The sequence below is a fragment of the Bos indicus genome, chromosome 1 (assembly GCF_029378745.1).
Source record: "Bos indicus isolate NIAB-ARS_2022 breed Sahiwal x Tharparkar chromosome 1, NIAB-ARS_B.indTharparkar_mat_pri_1.0, whole genome shotgun sequence".
Taxonomy (NCBI): Eukaryota; Metazoa; Chordata; class Mammalia; order Artiodactyla; family Bovidae; genus Bos; species Bos indicus.
This window is the reverse complement of record NC_091760.1, coordinates 112,889,738-112,908,222: the sequence shown is the minus strand read 5'-3', so window position 1 is coordinate 112,908,222 and position 18,485 is coordinate 112,889,738. Positions and strand designations below refer to the sequence as shown.

Sequence of the window (18,485 nt, the reverse complement as noted above, 5' to 3'; positions counted from 1 at the left end):
AGCTGCATCCACCTGACATCAGAATATTTCTTCATAATTTAAAAAATCGTTGTTGAATTATTGCTTGATGTTTTCTTTGGAAGTTAATATATTCTCAGTTCCTTAATAATTTTGTAATGTAGTATGTAATTTTCACTCCTTTTCATCATATGTGTTGATCTTCTCTGAGTTCTTTTCTCTTTACCACAGATACTCAATAGCAAAGACTGTATCTAAGATTTAATGAATGTTTTCTCAATAGCATGCACAGCTCAGTAGTACTTTTTGGATCTTTTCATGAGCCTCTGACAGTCAGTGACAAGTGCAATATGCCTTTTAAGGTCTTCACTGCCATATGAGGCTAGTTTTTCTTCCTTCTTCATCTTCTACCTGTATGCTGAATACAAGGGTTCAACACTCTTGATTGCACTTTAGATTCAGCTGGAGAGCATTTGAAATAGACTGATTCTCCAGCTTTCCCACCCTAGATTGTGATGGACTTGCCTCTAGGTGGGGTCTCAGGTACTGGTATTCTTTTTAAGTACCACACCCCCTTCTCAGGTCAGAATCTTTGCATTAATGTTAATTCCTTTTTATATTGAATCATACTTGCTCATATTCAATATTGTGAGATATTTTTACAAGATGATACTTTTAATTTAGGAATTTTGATTTTTTTTAAAAAATTAAATTTATATTGGACTACCCACTCCAGTACTTTTGCCTAGAAAATCCCATGGACGGAGGAGCCTGGTAGGCTGCAGGGGTCGCTACCATGGGGTCGCTAGAGTCGGACACAACTGAGCGACTTCACTTTCACTTTTTACTTTCATGCATTGGAGAAGGCAATGGCAACCCACTCCAGTGTTCTTGCCTGGAGAATCCCAGGGACGGGAAGCCTAGTTGGCCGCCGTCTATGGGGTTGCACAGAGTCGGACACGACTAAAGCAATGCAGCAGCAGCATACTTGATTTGCAATGCTGTGTTAGTTTCAGGTGTACAGCAAGGTGATTCAGTTATACATATATCTATTCTTTTTTCAAATTCTTTTCCTATTTAGGTTATTGCAAAATAGTGAGTAAAGTTCCCTATGCTAGGGAACTATACTATACTCTAGTATAGCTATACTCTAGTATACTATACTAGCTATACTCTAGGCCTTTGTTGGTTATCTACCTTAAATATAACAGTATGTATATGTCAATCCTAAACTCCCAATTTATCCCCCTCCCCCTTTCCCTTTTGGTAACTATAAGTTTGCTTTCCTTTTTTTTTTTTTTTTTTTAATATATTTATTTGTTTATTTGGCTGCACTGGATCCTAGCCATGGCATGTGAGATCTAGTTCCTTGATCAGGCTTGGAACCCAAGCCCCCTGCATTGGGAGCACAGTGTGTTAGAAACTAGACTACTAGGGAGGTCCTGATATGAGTTTGTTTTCTATCCCTGGGTCAGAAAGATTCCCATGGAGAAGGGCATGGCAACCCACTCCAGTGTTCTTGGCTGGAGAATCTCATGGACAGAGGAGCCTGGTGGGTTACAGTCCGTGGGTCACAAAGAGTTGGACACGACTGAACGACTAACACACACACACACGTGGGTTCATCATTTCAGAGCAGTTCTTTTCTATCATCTCTTGCAATTGCTGTGATATTTACTACAAATCCTATCTTAAAAAATGTTTATATCCACCAGCTGCTAATTAACTATTTTATTGGCATGAGGGCATGTGGATCCATCTTACATCTCCATTGTCATGCCTTATTCGGACATTTCTCATTGTTCACCAGAGTGATTACAATATTTTTCCTAATCTTCTCAATCATCTCACAGTCAATCTTGAGCTAATTTTCCAGGCTACCACCTTAGAGAGCTTTTAAAAACACAGACTGAGTCATGTTGTTTTCTGATGAAAACCTTTCAATGTGTTCTGCCCATCTCATGAAGCTTGTACAAAGCTCTACAATCTACTGCTCACACTCTAGAATCCCTTCAGAGTCACCCTACCCCACAGCATTGTCCCAAATCTCCAGCCATAGGAATTACTTTAAAATCACTGCTCCATCTCTTCCTCCTCCTTTTCCCTTACCTCGGACCACTCTTTCCACCCTTGTTCATTTATCAGAAACCTACACTTACTATAATTCTTCTTGAGTGTTATCTCCTTACTCATGCATCCCTTACATTTCTCTCTTCACCTTGTCCTTGTATGATACCTTACACATATTTTAGTCACCAGTATATTATGTTACATTTAGCTGGAATAGCCCTTGTTGAAAGAAAGCAGAAGTCATGTATTTGTGCCACCAGAGATTGAACATTGATGAATAGAATGTGGACCTTCCTTCAATGATGACAGAGTGAATGATTGATAAAACAGTCAATTGGTAACAGTGCTGATAAAGTGAACTCAGCCACTAAAATAAATACTGATATATCCAAGCATTTCACCATCATCGTTGGTGAATACGTCCAATATGATCTCTGTTTTCTCTGCTTAAGAATTCAAAAGATTGAGAAAGTCAGAAAGTTTGAGTGTGATATGCCTAAGTTAGTCATTTGGCTAAAAGAACCTCCTTCTGCCCATTCAAGCAGCTGGCAACTGCAAAGGACAAAGATTTAAATTTACAAGGCTGTTGGTTCATGGGGTTTCTGAGTACCTAGTTTATGTTTCCAAAATTACCTCAAACATCATGTTCTCTGCAGACTTAATGACAGTTTGTAAATAATTTCAAGCACATCATGTTATCAAATAGTAATAATGTTAGATTGAAAATGTAATATCCATTGGCAAAGTGACTTGGCGAAGTATCTGAAATAATTTACTTTCAGTAACATGAGTATTCACTTAGACTCTATGGAACAAACATAAACCTTTAAAAAGAAGCAACGTACTAGGACAAAATAAAGTGAATTCCTTAATTTTAGACTTGACATTATTTTGTTAGTTTCTCAAGACAGGATTTTCTGTAATATAATTTGGACAAGTAGTACCAGCCTTGGTAAGTTATGACTGTTGAGCATGTGGAGTTGCATTTCATAAACTACAATGACTTATTTCACTGCTGCATCTTTCCTGCCATTGTTCATGAAACTCAAAACAATCTGACAGTAATAGCAGCCAACTCAATAAACATTGGAGAAGGCAATGGCACCCCACTCCAATACTCTTGCCTGGAAAATCCCATGGACGGCGGAGCCTGGTAGGCTGCAGTCCATGGGGTCGCTAAGAGTTGGGTACAACCGAGCAACTTCACTTTCACTTTTCACTTTCATGTACTGGAGAAGGAAATGGCAACCCACTCCAGTGTTCTTGCCTGGAGAATCCCAGGGACAGAGGAGCCTGGTGGGCTGCCGTCTATGGGGTCGCACAGAGTCGGACACGACTGAAACGACTTAGCAGCAGCAGCAGCAGCAATAAACATTTTGCCAAATAGCTACAGTGTGCAAAGTACTGTGCTACCTTGTAGAGGATACAGAGATGAGTAAGACTCAGAGCTAGCAATCTAATGGAAGAGGCAGGTATGTAACAGTGAAAGCCAATGGAAGGCGGAGTTGGCTGTTGCGATTACAAGACAACAAGGTGCTAGGATAGCACTTTTCTAAAACCACAATTAAACTTTTACTTATTAGTAAAACATTCTCTGGAAGGAACATGTCAGCATTTAAATTAATGTTGAGGTGAACTAGAGCAAAACAAACAAAATGATTGATTCGTTTCTTCTCCTTTATTGCTTCAAGTCTGCTGTTTTTTCTAATCTGGACCAACTGGATGTTTGCTAGTCCCTGAAATAAGTGGTGCTACGGAGGTTGGCGGCCAACAGCTGTGGCTCTGTGTAGTTCTTCCCGAAAAACCAACAGCACCAAAAAGACAGGGTGGCTGGTTCCACTGTTGTTTTGCTGCTGCAGTGACTTGCTACCCCTTTTTCAGTGTCTCAGTTCTGCCAGTTACTATCTGTAGCCTTTTAAAAGCCTTGAAGTTTCGGTATTTGTGAAATGAGCAGGTTGATTTAGACCCTATAACATCTTTAAGATTCTTTTCAGCACTAAAATTTTCGGGCCCTTACTGTGAAGTTTTGATAAGAGCCAAGATGTTTTAGTCCTTGGCTTTTCCACAAGTGACCCAGGAGAGAAAGACCATATTCTTATAAGGTAGGGATGTACCTCACTTCTTTCTGAAGTATCTCTTCTGCTATTTCCCCTTCAGGGATGTTTCTAGACTTAGTCTTCTAATTAAGTCTTGTATCATTGAACTTGAATTTCAAAAGAATAGCTATAGAGGATTTCTGTGAAGTAATGAGATGGCCCAGAGGTGGAAAATTGATAAGACTCATGCAGGGTGGGCATTTAGAGTGCTGGAGACTTGGGACACAAGTGACTCTCCATGGTGTAGATGTATGGGAAGATACATAAAGCAGATGGTTTTGACTCATCAAGTACTACTTAGTCAGAAAGACTAACAGACTAAACCTGGACAAGTCACTCTGATTTCCTGTGGCAGTATCTGCCTTGGTGTGCTCATGTTCTACACCTATAATAATAGATTAAAATATTAAGTTCCATCTATTTAGATTCCCATTAAGATAACAGACTGTGATTTTTCAACACGTTTTTGGATTATAAGCAAAATATATCTTATCAGTGAAAAAAAATTTTTTTGCATTTTAATTAGCACCAAGGAAGGTTTGTTTCAGAGGGGAAAGAAGAGATAGAGAAGGAAGGCTAATAAGTTAAAGGTTTAAACTGAAGAGCTTTGCAAAAGAAGTCTAGAACTTGATACCAGTGTGCCCTCTTGAGAGGACAATGCCCAGATAGTGCATGGCTTCTGGTTGTCATGACTCTCCACAGTCTGCAGGGCAGCAGTGCCTCACCTAGGCTTACCACGCATCACCCTTCCAGATTGAAAAGAGTCAGTACTCTTGGGGCCTGAAGGACTCATTGGTATCCCAAGACCTATATGTGTGTGCATGCCTTTCATGTTCTCAATATTGTGTTAAGCCCTAGAGATGCTTTAAGAACTAAGCATAAAATAAATAAGTGGGAGTGGGACTCCTTGGAATTTAAAAGCTTCTGCCCAGCAAAAAAAAAAAAAAAAAAAAAATTTAAGGTTCTAAGGAATCGACACTGACCTAGAGCCAGACATCCTGGAATGTGAAGTCAAGTGGGCCTTAGAAAGCATCACTACGAACAAAGCTAGTGGAGGTGATGGAATTCCAGTTGAGCTACTCCAAATCCTGAAAGATGATGCTGTGAAGTACTGCACTCAATATGCCAGCAAATTTGGAAAACTCAGCAGTGGCCACAGGACTGGAAAAGGTCAGTTTTCATTCCAATCCCAATGAAAGGCAATGCCAAAGAATGCTCAAACTACCGCACAATTGCGCTCATCTCACACGCTAGTAAAGTAATGCTCAAAATTCTCCAAGCCAGGCTTCAGCAATATGTGAACCGTGAACTTCCTGATGTTCAAGCTGGTTTTAGAAAAGGCAGAAGAACCAGAGATCAAATTGCCAACATCTGCTGGATCATGGAAAAAGCAAGAGAGTTCCAGAAAAGCATCTATTTCTGCTTTATTGACTATGCCAAAGCCTTTGATGGTGTGGATCACAATAAACTGGAAAATTCTGAAAGAGATGGGAATACCAGACCACCTGATCTGCCTCTTGAGAAATTTGTATGCAGGTCAGGAAGCAACAGTTAGAACTGGACATGGAACAACAGACTGGTTCCAAATAGGAAAAGGAGTGCATCATGGCTGTATACTGTCACCCTGCTTATTTACTTATATAGAGAGTACATCATGAGAAACGCTGGACTGGAAGAAACACAAGCTGGAATCAAGATTGCCGGGAGAAATATCAATCACCTCAGATATGCAGATGATACCACCCTTATGGCAGAAAGTGAAGAGGAACTCAAAAGCCTCTTGATGAAAGTGAAAGTGGAGAGTGAAAAAGTTGGCTTAAAGCTCAACATTCAAAAAATGAAGATCATGGCATCCGGTCCCACCACTTCATGGGAAAAAAATGGGGAAACAGTGGAAACAGTGTCAGATTTTATTTTGGGGGGCCTCCAAAATCACTACAGATGGTGACTGCAGCCATGAAATTAAAAGATGCTTACTCCTTGGAAGGAAAGTTATGACCAACCTAGATAGCATATTCAAAAGCAGAGACATTACTTTGCCAACAAAGGTCCATCTAGTCAAGGCTATGGTTTTTCCTGTGGTCATGTATGGATGTGAGAGTTGGACTGTGAAGAAGGCTGAGTGCCGAAGAATTGATGCTTTTGAAGTGTGGTGTTGGAGAAGACTCTTGAGAGTCCCTTGAACTGCAAGGAGATCCAAGCAGTCCATTCTGAAGGAGATCAGCCCTGGGATTTCTTTGGAAGGAATGATGCTAAAGCTGAAACTCCAGTACTTTGGCCACTTCATGCGAAGAGTTGACTCACTGGAAAAGACTCTGATGCTGGGAGGGATTGGGGGCAAGAGGAGAAGGGGACGACAGAGGATGAGATGGCTGGATGGCATCACTGACTCGATGGACGTGAGTCTGAGTGAACTCCAGGAGTTGGTGATGGACAGGGAGGCCTGGCATGCTGCAATTCATGGGGTCGCAAAGAGTTGGACACGACTGAGCAACTGATCTGATCTGATCTTAAGGAATGGGAGAAAGTATTTGCCAATCACATATCTGGTAACAGATTAATCTCCAATATATATAAGGCACTCCTATAATTCAGTAGCAGAAAAAAAAAACCCTAATAACCAATTTAAAATGACCCATGAACAGAGGAGCCTGGTGCGCTACAGTCCATTGGGTCACTAAGAGTCAGACGCGACTTAGCAACTGAGCGTGCACACAAGGATTTGGATAGACATTTCTCCAAAGATGTACAAATGGCCACCAGGTAGATGGAAAGATGCTCAACATCACTAATCATCATGCATGTGTGCTAAGTCACTTCAGCCATGTCCGCTCTGTGACCCAATGGACCGTAGCCTACCAGGCTCCTCTGTCCATGAAATTCTCCAGGCAAGAATACTGGAGTGGGTTGGTGTGCCCTCGTCCAAGGGATCTTCCCACCCATCAAAAGGTCAAACCTGCATCTCTTGTGTCTACCTGCATTAGCAGGTGGTTTTTTTTACCACTAGTGCTACCTGGGAAACCCCACTAATCATCAAGGAAATGCAAATCAAAACCCTAGTGAGATATCACATCACTCCTGTCAGGATGACATATTGTTAAAAAAATAAATAAAAAGACAACAAGTATTGGCAAGGATGGGGAGAAATTGGAACACAATTGGTGGGAATGCAAAAGGGTGCAAAAGTTATGGAAAAGAACATAGACATTCCTTAAAAAGTTAGAAATAGAACTGTCATAAGAGCCAGCAATTCTGGGCCTATAGCCAAACTAGTTGAACTCAGGATCTCAGAGATATTAGCAGTCCCGTGTTCATAGCAGTACCATTCACAATAGCTAAGATGTGGAGGCAGCCTCTTTCCCTCAACAGATGAATGGTTGGAAAAAAAATATCTGTGTATACAGTGGAACACTACTCAGTATCTAAAAAGAAGGAAATTATGCAGTATGCATTGACGAAATTAAGAAAATGCGCTAATTGAAATAAGCCCAGAAAGATAAGTACTGCCTGATTCCATTTATATGAGGTTTCTAAAATAGTCAAATTTCATAAAATCAAAGGAGGGAATCATTATTACCAAAAGATGGGGGAAGAGGGAAATGAGAAGTTAATAATCAACAGGCAAAAACTTTCCAGTTAAGCAAAATGAGTAAGTTACAGCATTGTGCCAAGTGTCAACCATAATGTACTAGGTACTTAAAATATATTAAACGGGTAGATCTCATGGTAAGTATTATTGCCATAATTTAGAAAAAGGACAAAACATGAAACATTGCGGCCTTCATGGAGTCACTATTTCATGAGCTAGACAGACAATAGACTTGTAATGTTATGTCCTTGCTAAGGGGTATATAGGATGTAAGAGCTTTCAGTTCTTTCCTGAAAGATCACAAGATTATTCTCAGTCAGGAGAATAAATACTACAAGAAAATTCTAACAGAAAAAAATCCACCCACCCCTATATGTTCCAAATTGGGAATTTCTCTGAATTTGACATAGCGCTCACATGAGTGCGCACATCATGCATGTACACACACATAGAGTTACTGAAGACTAAAGCGATTGCGTCTTGTTGCCAGTGTATAACCATACACAACCAACTGATGACTTCTAGGAAGAAAATCAATGATTTTGGGGTTGGTTTTTTTTTTTTTTTTTTTTGGTTGAAAGAGAAGTTGATTCTCTTATTGTGCTATTAGAGAAAGAACCTTGGCTCTCACCTCCGAGGATCAGGTGAATCACTCAGAGTGCTTGTTAACAACTCTTAAAGGACCAGTTTATTGAGGCTCTTTGGTCCTACTATGCTTTTGCCTTTGTATAAAATATTGTACTTTATGCAGCAATGGAAAGAGCTTGTACTCTGGAACCAGGGGGCTGAGGTGGATGGTAGAGAGAGTGAGCAACCATGAGTTAAGATTCCTGCTCTGCCACTTATTAACTGTGTGAAGTTAGACAACCACCATGATACCTCTGAGCCTCAATGGTCCCTTTATAAACTGAGGATAATAGCATTTACTTTTGCTTTGTGAGGTCATTGTGTATTGTGTATTGTGCCACATAACTTAGGTGTTCATTAAACAGTAGCCATCGTTATGATTGGGTCATGATGAGACTTCAGGGTGGTGTATAAGCCAGCATCCTAAAGCTTGTTAGGGTAGGGGCCGCCCTAAATATAAAGTAATGTAAAAATGAGCACTGGGACTTCCCAGTGATTAAGACTCTGCACTTCCAATGCAGGGGCCATGGTTTTGATCCCTGGTCGGGGGACTAAGATCCTAAGCACAGTATAGCCAAAAAATAAAATAAATCTTTAAAAACGATGAAAAATGTGAACACCTTCATTTTTAAAGAAGTTAGCAAGGAAATGGCATTGATTTTTGTAATGAAATTTTATGCATGGTGCAGATCGACATGTTAGAAGTAGGGGATTGATTGGAAGATGAGTGTATCATATTTCTCCATAGTTTATATATTCTTTTCCCAGTTGTATCACTAACTCTATAAATAAATTAGGAAAAAGAGTTTGATCTATGATGTACCTTAGTTTCTATACATGAAAATTGAGGTATCATCTATCTTATATGGGTGGTTTGAAAGATGAATGAAAATATATAGAAAACTTTGAAGTCCTGCTGAGGCGATATTAATAAATATAAAGAATTACAGTGATAATTACCATTACAAATGAGAATTCTCCTTTCCAGAAGTATTTGAGGAAGACAGAGAAAAACCTTTGTATTATACTGCTGATTTCAAAGGAATTGCTTCAAAGCCACTAGATGCTGGGAAATTAAATGTTTTCAGGGAAAGGAGCATTCATGATTTTGTTGTTTAAAGATGTTTGTTTTAAAGTTACACATGAATAAGTGAAAGAAGTTTTATTCCATATGTTTTTGCAATCCAGTCGGTTTATTATATCCAAGAGGCTATAGGATCAGGCTGTAGACTTCTGTTTTCAGTGCCCTGGGTAAAACGGTGTCCTGTGCTTTCATCTCATCATCACTTAGGTTCCTCAGGGTAATTAAGAGGTGGAGGAGAAACGCACCTGGTCCGCCTCTCCAGGAGATTTCAGTTATATTTCCCAACTACATTGTTAGTTCAGTTTGTTCTATGTAAATGCCCCCAAACCAGAATAAGATTACTTGACAAAATTGTTTCTCAGAAATGGAAAGTAAAGTTTGCTTACCTCTTGCTTCCCCACCCTTCACTTTATACTGCACATACCCATCCTTCTACAGCCACATAGTGGAGGCAGGAAGAGAAGTCAAAGAACAGAGTGATGTGCACTCTCTCTCAGCTCCAGTACCTGCTGTAGGAGATGCTAGTGTCTGGCCTCCATACTTTAAAGGTATCTTCAGATAACTTGCACTATCCATTTTGTTACTGGACACTTGGTTCTCTCGTTAGTTGTGCATTTTCTCTTTTCTGTGCTGCTGTTCAGGGTCACATTTGTCTGTTTTCCATAAACGAAAGCCTCTCCTGAAACTCTGAGGCTGCATCCAAATCAGAAGATCTTACAGTTTTTGTTATATCACCATTTACTTTAAAAACTATATTCTTTGTCCTTTAATTTAGCTTCTGCTGTAACATAGTGAGATATTTCATGATTGACCACAAATATTAGACACTGAGTCTGTAACTGCTATCATCACTTTAAGATGAATGATCCAATTACAGTACCTTAAGTTCTGGTCATTCCCAGGGACAAAGTGCCCTGTGCTTTTGGATCTGGATAATTACCCAGGGTTGGCCTGAGGATGCACTGTGAAAGGTCTTGGGGAAGAAAAGGCAAACACTACACATTTGTGCTCTGTGAAACTAACCACCATGATTCTAATTTTATGTGAGTGTTCTGTGGTCATAAATAGCTACCTATTTTCTTGAAGGTGTAATTCACAGTGGACATTTTAATATGTAAAACTTTCCCTGCTAAGAAGTTACAAACATTGATCAAAGTACAATTTTAAACAGAAGAGCAGAAAAAAAAAATCATTAAAACAACAGGTGGGACATTTATTTTTACAAAAGCAATAAACATGAGATGGATAATACAAACTCCATTCATCTATGTCCAACTTTTGAGATCTGTTGCTATCTGCAACATCAGATTGCTGTATCTAGTTTATTCCTCTCTAATATACTAATTTAAAAATAGAAAACATGTTGACTTGGCACCTTTTGTGTTTCATTATTAGTACTGTGCCTGAGTGCAAAACCAACAATTTGTATATATTATCTGTGATTACCCACTAATGTCCATGCAGAGTATATTATCACTAAATCAGAAGTTCAGAACTGAACAACTGGGGCCTAGAAATATGTTAAAGTAATTTTTAAACAATTGAAATTCTAATAGGTATAAGCTATTTATGCATAAAATCTGTTATGTTGGCTATTATCAGGGAGGAAGAAATTTTCTTCAACCCTTCCAGGATCTTCTGGCTGGTCTATGAATTAAATTGACATGAGACAGATTAACAGGAGAAAAATCAAGGTTTAATACCATGTATACACAAGAGAGACCCAGGAAAACTGAGTAACTTGCCAAGGCTGAACCCCTAACCCTAAATACCATCTTCAGCTAAAGACAAAAGAGGATGTTGAGAATAGTGGTTTGGGACCTCAAAGGGGAGGAAGGCAATTCACATGAAGATGGAAAATCAAATGTTTGGGAAATGCTTATTCAGTGCGTCATGCTGTCACAAAGGGATACAGAATGGACTCTGATCTCTAGGCTCTGAATAGTTACCCCACCACATCTAGTCCATATTCCCTGAAGATCCCTCTGGTGATGGCTCTTTTTCAGGAACAGGTCTCCTCTATCTAAATTTTTTTAGGCAGTCATGGGGCAGGTCGAAGTTTCTTCCTAAGTCTTCCGGGAGATTTGTTTTCATCTCAAAATTATCTTCATGCCAAAGAGACTTTTTATGGGTGGCAAGTTTTGCTGTCTTACACTTTCAGAATGTTGATGACACATCAGAAATACCTCTAAACTCACCACAAGGAGCAGTGTTTCTGCTCAGGAGTGGGGTGAGCATGTTTCCTATTTTCTGCTCCTGCCAGATAGCCTTGAACCATATGTGAGTCATGTGGTTCTGTGTGAATTTATTTAAACATAGTCCTAATGCATCATTTTTCCTGATCGTGAGTTTTATTTATATATTTTCTTTCATAATACTTTTGGGCCACACAAAATCAACTTTTCCTATGTAGCTTCTGATATCAAGATTTTAGTCTAACATCCCTGGGTTTACAAATACATGTTTTTGTTGTGAGTCACTACAAAGCACGTGGGAAGCAAGTCAAGTTTAATTAAAATAAATAAAATTGTATGCTTATAATCATCAACCTGCAAGAAATTAAAATATTGATGACTCAGCTGTGGTGAAATTAGGGAGGACTGAAATATTGGTCATACCATCCTGTTTGAAAATGTTTTTCTCTATTTGAAACAACAAAATCAAACTAAAGAAGAAACACATTGATTGACCATCCCCCAACCCAAACCCTCCATCTTCAAACTTATTTTCTTCCTAAAGAAAAATTCCCAAAAATTCTATCTGAATTTTTTTTATCTACAGAAACTCTATCTGAATTTTTTTTTAAGCCATATATCCTTCATATGAATGTCTTAGTCTTGTTATTGGAGGTAAAACTCATGCTTAATTAGAATTTATCTAACAGTTGTTATATGTGACCCTGTCTGAGTTACTTTTAATAGATCAAAATAGGACTTACATCTGATATCCCAGAATAGTTACTGAAAATTTAACTAAAATGCTGATTTGGGCAGCTGACTTTGGACTGCTTACCTTGCAAAGCAGGGTCTGGAAACAGTTCTGATTTAACCTCATTGTGTTAATTACTGTAAACTTGTTTCATGAGTAGGATAATAATTTTCACTTGAATTGTTGCCCTAAAAGTGGGGTAACTATGCGGCCACTAGATAACAATATATGGTTGTTTTGAGTGTGTGTGTGTATGTGTGCTGACATTTAAGAAGGTATCAGAATTCAAGTAAATTGACACTTTCAATATAAGGATATGTGTCTATTAATGAGTATATAAGAATACAGCCTATGAAGACAGTATTACTCCTGTTGCACAAAAGTGCTTAACAGTGATTGTTGATATGCAGTCTTCATAACATCTTAGCAGAAAGACATGGGAACACTGGCTCCATCCTTTACCTTACTGCTGCTCTCAGATTGTTGTTTGGGGAACTGGATTGTTGGTTTTTTTCTCACTCACTCTTGTATAAGCTATTTATGCTTCTTTATCATTTCCTCAACTAGGGTCTTCTGAAGTCAAGAATTGTATTTTATAAAATCTCTAGGTCTAATATAGAGCCTAATTCATGGCATATACAGACAGACAGATTTATTTAAGAATCACCTGGATTTCATTTTGCAGTCATTATACAAAAATATACCTTTGCTCACTTATCTGTCATATTTTTTTTTTTAAATTTTAAGTGACAATAATCAGAGTAGGCACACTACACAAAGCTAAATACCTGTCAAGGGGATCTCTTAGTCCCCAAAGATGCTCTTTGTAAACCAAGAATTTAAAAAGTTTAAATGTACTTTTTAGCAACCTGAAATCTGCTGAATTGAAATTTTAGCATTATTTCTATATTTTGTCAACTGTTCCAGAATTGTTGGCATAGTCACCTAGTATCAGGAACACAGAACTAAATAAATTTCAATATAATTTTAATCCATTGCAGTTTCCAAAGAGATGTGTTAGAATGGGTTTTGCACTATGAGATGCCATCATTAAAAATGTATGCAAATTAAATAACAGATTGCAGACCTGTGTACACTCATTTTTCAAGAAGTGGAAATATTTTTAAATGAATGCTCTCATCTAGTGAATTAATTTTAATTTGTTGATCATATTTCAAACAGAAAATTAAAATTCATCTTGGAATAGTGGTAATGCTTTTATGGTTGTGAACAGATTGAATCAGATAATTTAGTATCTTTTGTAACAAGTTCTTATGTTTTCTATAGGTGGATAAGCGGAGCAGCTGTAGTCAATGCATTTTACTCGTCAGGCAGAAATCAGATAGGTAAGGTCTGTTCTTAAATAACTGTATAATATTTCTCTGTTGGTCCCACGCTTTAGTGCTTTGCATGACCAATTTATTATATTCCCTATAAAAGCAATGTTGAGGCTGAGTTACTGATTTATTGAATATCCTCCTTGGAAATAAATGTATCCATGTACCTCTTTTCACTATAATAGCAAAATTTAAATCAGTATAAGTCACATTAAGTGGTTTTGTTTCTTTTATAACATTCTCATTTATAGCTAAGTGGTTTATCTTATTGTTAAGTACTTTTATTTCAAACTGCTTTTTAAAAAAATTCCCTTATATCTCCATAAAGTTATACTAACTTTAGGACTTTCTAAGCATCAGCATCTTAAGTGGTTTAAGTTTCAAGAACCAAAGTTTCAGAAATCCAATTTTTTTCTCAGTTCTGTATGCAGGCATTGGTAGAGATGATCCTGCTCTGTATCATTGTTTTTTCCTAGAAGGTTCCAAGAGAGAAGCTCAGAAAGTTGCAAAGTCGGTTTTACTAGGTTGAACCATGTGGAATTGTGTTTACTTAACCACAAATGGCAACCCACTCCAGTGTTCTTGCCTGGAGAATCCCAGGGACGGGAGAGCCTGGTGGGCTGCCGTCTATGGGGTCGCACAGAGTCGGACACGACTGAAGTGACTTAGCAGCAGCAGCAGCAACCACTTTTGATCCCCCCCAAAATTTATGTTCACTAGTAGTAATATCACATAAATAAGCATAGAAATTAATACCTCTTTGGAGAAATGTCTATTTAGTTCTTTGGCCCAGTTTTTGATTGGGTCATTTATTTTTCTGGAGTTGAGCTGTAGGAGTTGCTTGTATATTTTTGAGATTAGTTGTTTGTCAGTTGCTTCATTTGCTATTATTTTCTCCCATTCTGAAGGGTGTCTTTTCACCTTGCTAATAGTTTCCTTTGTTGTGCAGAAGCTTTTAAGTTTAATTAGGTCGCATGTGTTTATTTTTGCTTTTATTTCCAATATTCTGGGAGGTGGGTCATGGAGGATCCTGCTGTGATGTATGTCGGAGAGTGTTTTGCCTATGTTCTCCTCTAGGAGTTTTATAGTTTCTGGTCTTACGTTTAGATCTTTAATCCATTTTGAGTTTATTTTTGTGTATGGTGTTAGAAAGTGTTCTAGTTTCATTCTTTTACAAGTGGTTGACCAGTTTTCCCAGCACCACTTGTTAAAGAGATTGTCTTTAATCCATTGTATATTCTTGCCTCCTTTGTCAAAGATAAGGTGTCCATAGGTGCGTGGATTTATCTCTGGGCTTTCTATTTTGTTCCATTGATCAATATTTCTGTCTTTGTGCCAGTACCATACTGTCTTGATAACTGGGGCTTTGTAATAGAGCCTGAAGTCAGGTAGGTTGATTCCTCCAGTTCCATTCTTCTTTCTCAAGATAGCTTTGGCTATTCGAGGTTTTTTGTATTTCCATACAAATTGTGAAATTATTTGTTCTAGCTCTGTGAAGAATACCGTTGGTAGCTTGATAGGGGTTGCATTGAATCTATAAATTGCTTTGCGTAGTATACTCATTTTCACTATATTGATTCTTCCAATCCATGAACATGGTATATTTCTCCATCTATTAGTGTCCTCTTTGATTTCTTTCACCAGTGTTTTATAGTTTTCTATATATAGGTCTTTAGGTCCTTTAGGTAGATATATTCCTAAGTATTTTATTCTTTCCGTTGCAATGGTGAATGGAATTGTTTCCTTAATTTCTCTTCCTGTTTTCTCATTATTAGTGTATAGGAATGCAAGGGATTTCTGTGTGTTGATTTTGCATCCTGCAACTTTACTATAGTCATTGATTAGTTCTAGTAATTTTCTGGTGGAGTCTTTAGGGTTTTCTATGTAGAGGATCATATCATCTGCAAATAGTGAGAGTTTTACTTCTTCTTTTCCAATTTGGATTCCTTTTATTTCTTTTTCTGCTCTGATTGCTGTGGCCAAAACTTCCAAAACTATGTTGAATAGTAATGGTGAAAGTGGGCACCCTTGTCTTGTTCCTGACTTTAGGGGAAATGCTTTCAATTTTTCACCATTGAGGATAATGTTTGCTGTGGGTTTGTCATATATAGCTTTTATTATGTTGAGGTATGTTCCTTCTATTCCTGCTTTCTGGAGAGTTTTTATCATAAATGGGTGTTGAATTTTGTCAAAGGCTTTCTCTGCATCTATTGAGATAATCATATGGTTTTTATTTTTCAATTTGTTAATGTGGTGTATTACATTGATTGATTTGCAGATATTGAAGAATCCTTGCATCCCTGGGATAAAGCCCACTTGGTCATGGTGTATGATCTTTTTAATGTGTTGTTGGATTTTGATTGCTAGAATTTTGTTAAGGATTTTTGCATCTATGTTCATCAGTGATATTGGCCTGTAGTTTTCTTTTTTTGTGGGATCTTTGTCAGGTTTTGGTATTAGGGTGATGGTGGCCTCATAGAATGAGTTTGGAAGTTTACCTTCCTCTGCAATTTTCTGGAAGAGTTTGAGCAGGATAGGTGTTAGCTCTTCTTCTCCAAAGAAGACATACAGATGGCTAACAAACACATGAAAAGATGCTCAACATCACTCATTATCAGAGAAATGCAAATCAAAACCACTATGAGGTACCATTTCACGCCAGTCAGAATGGCTGTGATCCAAAAGTCTACAAGCAATAAATGCTGGAGAGGGTGTGGAGAAAAGGGAACCCTCTTACACTGTTGGTGGGAATGCAAACTAGTACAGCCACTATGGAGAACAGTGTGGAGATTCCTTAAAAAACTGGAAATAGAACTGCCTTATGATCCAGCAATCCCACTGCTGGGCATACACACTGAGGAAACCAGAAGGGAAGGAGACACGTGTACCCCAATGTTCATCGCAGCACTGTTTATAATAGCCAGGACATGGAAGCAACCTAGATGTCCACCAGCAGATGAATGGATAAGAAAGCAGTGGTACATATACACAATGGAGTATTACTCAGCCATTAAAAAGAATACATTTGAATCAGTTCTAATGAGGTGGATGAAACTGGAGCCTATTATACAGAGTGAAGTAAGCCAGAAGGAAAAACACCAATACAGTATACTAACACATATATATGGAATTTAGAAAGATGGTAATGATAACCCTGTGTATGAAACAGCAAAAGAGACACTGATGTATAGAACAGTCTTATGGACTCTATGGGAGAGGGAGAGGGTGGGAAGATTTGGGAGAATGGCATTGATATATGTAAAATATCATGTATGAAACGAGATGCCAGTCCAGGTTCGATGCACGATACTGGATGCTTGGGGCTAGTGCACTGGGAATACCCAGAGGGATGGTATGGGGAGGGAGGAGGGTTCAGGATGGGGAACACATGTATACCTGTGGCAGATTCATTTTGATATTTGGAAAAACTAATACAATTATGTAAAGTTTAAAAATAAAATAAAATTTAAAAAAAAAAGAAATTAATACCTCAGTGAATAACACTATGAATAATGCAATGGCTTAATAAACCAAAGATATATTTTTTCTCTTCCTGGGAATACCTTGTCATCTTGAAGCTCTCTCTTAAGTATCTTACAAATAGATACATTTCCCCCTGCCCCAAGGATTTTAGTATGAAGAAAGACAACCAACTGATTTAGTACTTCAGTGGAAGTATTCTCAACAGTATAGCCAGCTTCTCCAGGTTTGTTCAGTCCAGCCCTTCATTTCTAAGTGTAGTCAAAAATCAAGTGGGAAGGTAAAGTTTGATGATACTTCTTAGCATTGCTTTTAAAACTAGTCTGATACATCTCCCAGCTAGTAAAATGATTACCTGAAACTAGATCAGAGCCTGTTTAATTATCAACTGAGAACCCGTGCGCTCTGTCCTTTATAAAGTATTCCTAGAAACCATTCAGATCTTTTCCTGAAAGTTGCTCAGTCGCGTCCAACTGTTTGTGACCACATGGACTGTAGCCTGCCAGGCTCCTCTTTCCATGGAATTCTCTAGGCAAGAGTACTGGAGTAGGTAGCTATTCCCTTTTCTAGGGGATTTTCCTGACCCAGAGATCGAACCCAGTTCTGCCTTACAGGCAGATTCTTTACCATCTGATCCACCAGGGAAACTCTTTATCATTAAAGACCTTTGCTTTTTCTCTGGAGAGTCTTTACTTTGAAGACCTCTTTGATGTTCAGTAGTTCTGTCGGTGTAAAGTCTAGTTCATTCTGCTGCTGCTGCTGTTTAGTCACTAAGTCACGTCCAACCCTTTGCAACCCCATGGACTATAACCTGCCAGGCCCCTTTGTCCATGGGATTCTCCAGGCAAGAATACTGGAGTGGGTTGCCATTTCCTTCTCCAGGGGATCTTCCCAACCCAGGGATTGAACACACATCTCCTGCTTGGCAGGTGGATTCTTTACTATTGAGCTACCTAGGAAGCCTCTCGTTCATTCAAGACTTAGACTAAATAGGATAATTGACTTTTAAAGGATTCCCAAGGCAAAGTGAGGCAGCCTCAACTTCAATTGTGCATTAGGGCAGACTAAAGGATACTGCTTTCTATTAATCCAGCTCAGTATCCTATCAGACCTAGTGCTGAAGCATTCCCAAGAAGACCACTCTGGCATGTTCATCCTCTCAGTATTCTAGGGCAGGTCAAGACAGACTTCGTTTGTCTCTAAATTACCCCTTGTTCCTGAAGCTGGCTCAAAATTGGTCTGCCTCAGAGATTCCCTGAGCAGAGAAGACCTGGGTATGTTCTCATTTTGAATTTAATACCCTCAAACCAAACAAG

At 38.5% G+C, this 18,485-nt stretch overlaps 1 protein-coding gene across 4 annotated transcripts in view; it reads left to right on the top strand.

Annotated features, from left to right (window-relative positions):
- Positions 1-18,485, top strand: part of MME (membrane metalloendopeptidase) — a 116,029-nt gene that overhangs the window by 73,765 nt on the left and 23,779 nt on the right. For all 4 annotated transcript variants that reach the window (XM_019960575.2, XM_019960587.2, XM_019960580.2 and 1 more), the window contains one exon: positions 13,640-13,698. In XM_019960575.2, the coding sequence (XP_019816134.1) occupies positions 13,640-13,698 (59 nt within the window). The remainder of the gene's footprint in view (positions 1-13,639; positions 13,699-18,485) is intronic.